Source organism: Apaloderma vittatum, unplaced genomic scaffold, assembly GCF_000703405.1.
Source record: "Apaloderma vittatum isolate BGI_N311 unplaced genomic scaffold, ASM70340v1 scaffold44884, whole genome shotgun sequence".
In the NCBI taxonomy this organism is placed as follows: Eukaryota; Metazoa; Chordata; class Aves; order Trogoniformes; family Trogonidae; genus Apaloderma; species Apaloderma vittatum.
In genome coordinates this window covers 22,579-24,175 of record NW_009715179.1, presented here as the reverse complement: position 1 = coordinate 24,175, position 1,597 = coordinate 22,579, and the positions used below count along the sequence as shown (strand labels likewise).

The 1,597-nt window shown below is 42.2% G+C and overlaps 1 protein-coding gene across 1 annotated transcript in view; it reads left to right on the top strand.

Moving 5' to 3' along the window:
* Nucleotides 1-62: 62 nt before the first annotated feature.
* Nucleotides 63-1,597, top strand: part of TDRD1 (tudor domain containing 1) — a gene marked incomplete at both ends in the record, with an annotated part of 21,420 nt that continues 19,885 nt past the window's right edge. Inside the window, 2 exons of the mRNA XM_009869000.1 lie at nt 63-287; nt 1,017-1,058. Of these exons, the coding sequence (XP_009867302.1) occupies nt 63-287; nt 1,017-1,058 (267 nt within the window). The remainder of the gene's footprint in view (nt 288-1,016; nt 1,059-1,597) is intronic.

The window sequence follows — 1,597 nt, the reverse complement described above, 5'->3', positions numbered from 1 at the left end:
CTTGGGGTTGGGGATTGATATTTTTTTTTTATTCCGAAATATTTATACCTTCATTTTGGCAGAGCCTGCTGAAGTGGTCTCCCTCAGGCCTCGGTTCTTGCCCCCTCAGAAACCAGTTGTCTGGGGGCCTGGGGCCTCGGGCCGTGGCTGCGTGGAGGAACCGAGCAGAGCAGGTCGGGCTTCCCCGGAGGGGAGATTGATCCAGAGCGGGGTCTCCTCCAGAGAGACACAACTCTTGGGAATCCCGCAAGCTCAGTGTGTGCAGGTGGTGGTGGCCACTCCTGCTGGTCAGCGAGCTCCTCTCCTAAAGGGCTGTTGGTCACCTCATCTGTAGTGCAGAAAGTTCTGTACTTAGTAGTGTGCAAGTTAAAGACATAGTGAAGAATTAGACTTCCAAAATGAATGCTCAAATAGAGCTTCAGAACATGACTTAAAAATACTTTAGTGTTACGTGCTCGCCTGAGTTAATCTTTGCTTTTGTGTTACAGCCACCTTTTGACCTCCTCTGATGTGGATCTTTATACAGTGGCAGAACCTCTTCATACATAATAAAGTCATAGGGGAGGTTAAAGCAGCAGAATCGCAGGTGCCGACTTCCCGTTGAAAGGCTCTCAGTTGCAAAGGTGAGTTTCAGAAATATCTAACAAAAGTCAATATTTTGTGAGCAAAACAATATAGGGTAATTTTTGCCAAATATAAAAAATTTTAACTGCGGCACAAATATAATAAAAGGCTTTGTCCAGAGCTTGACAAAGGTATCTTGGCTTTATTCTTCTATAATTGTGTATATGCTTGGTTACTGACAAACATCATCAATATGGCTATGGTTTATAAATACAGCTAATTTCTAATTATCCAAACTTGTGTGGGCTGGAGTGCCTTAGTGTAAGAAAAAATCGGAGTACTGGAGAATTTGGCATAGACAACATGCAGTGGGAGTTGGAGTTCCTTCGGTGGTATTTCTTGCCTTCATCAGTGCCTCAGTACTGTCTGATTCATGTTCTCGTTTATTCCAGGAAGGGAGAAAGGCTTGATTCTGGGAGATCGGAGACAGCTTGGTATGTAGCTATCTTGGGTCTGAGTAGTTAATGAAATTTGATTTCGTGTTAGGCAAGAGTTTTAGTTTCGGCAAAGTTTCCGAGATTAATTTGCGTCTAGGTGGGGGAAAAAGGCCATGTAAAGCTTTATGTTTGCTCAGTGGAGAACTTGGACTACTAAGCTTGCCAGACTGGAGCGAGCTCCAAGTGGCACATGACGTCTACAACTGAAACAATTTTTTTGTAGGTAAATGAGTTGCCCACTTATAAAAATATAGTTCCTAGTATGCTGGTAGACAGGCTTAACTGAATGTTTGTCTTCTAAGAATTGTTTTCTAAAGAAGAAATACACTGGGAAGACCACAGGACTTAGAAGGTACCCACTGGAAAGTCAAACTCTATTGTTTCAGAGTGTTTAATTTCTAAATACTTGCTGATGTGACAAAACCATACATAAGTATAACTAGGACACATGTTCAACAGCTTTGGAAGCTGCTGTGCTGTTTCAGCTACTGTAACATCATCTATTCCAAATTTTTTTGAAAGAGCGTAATTTTTGT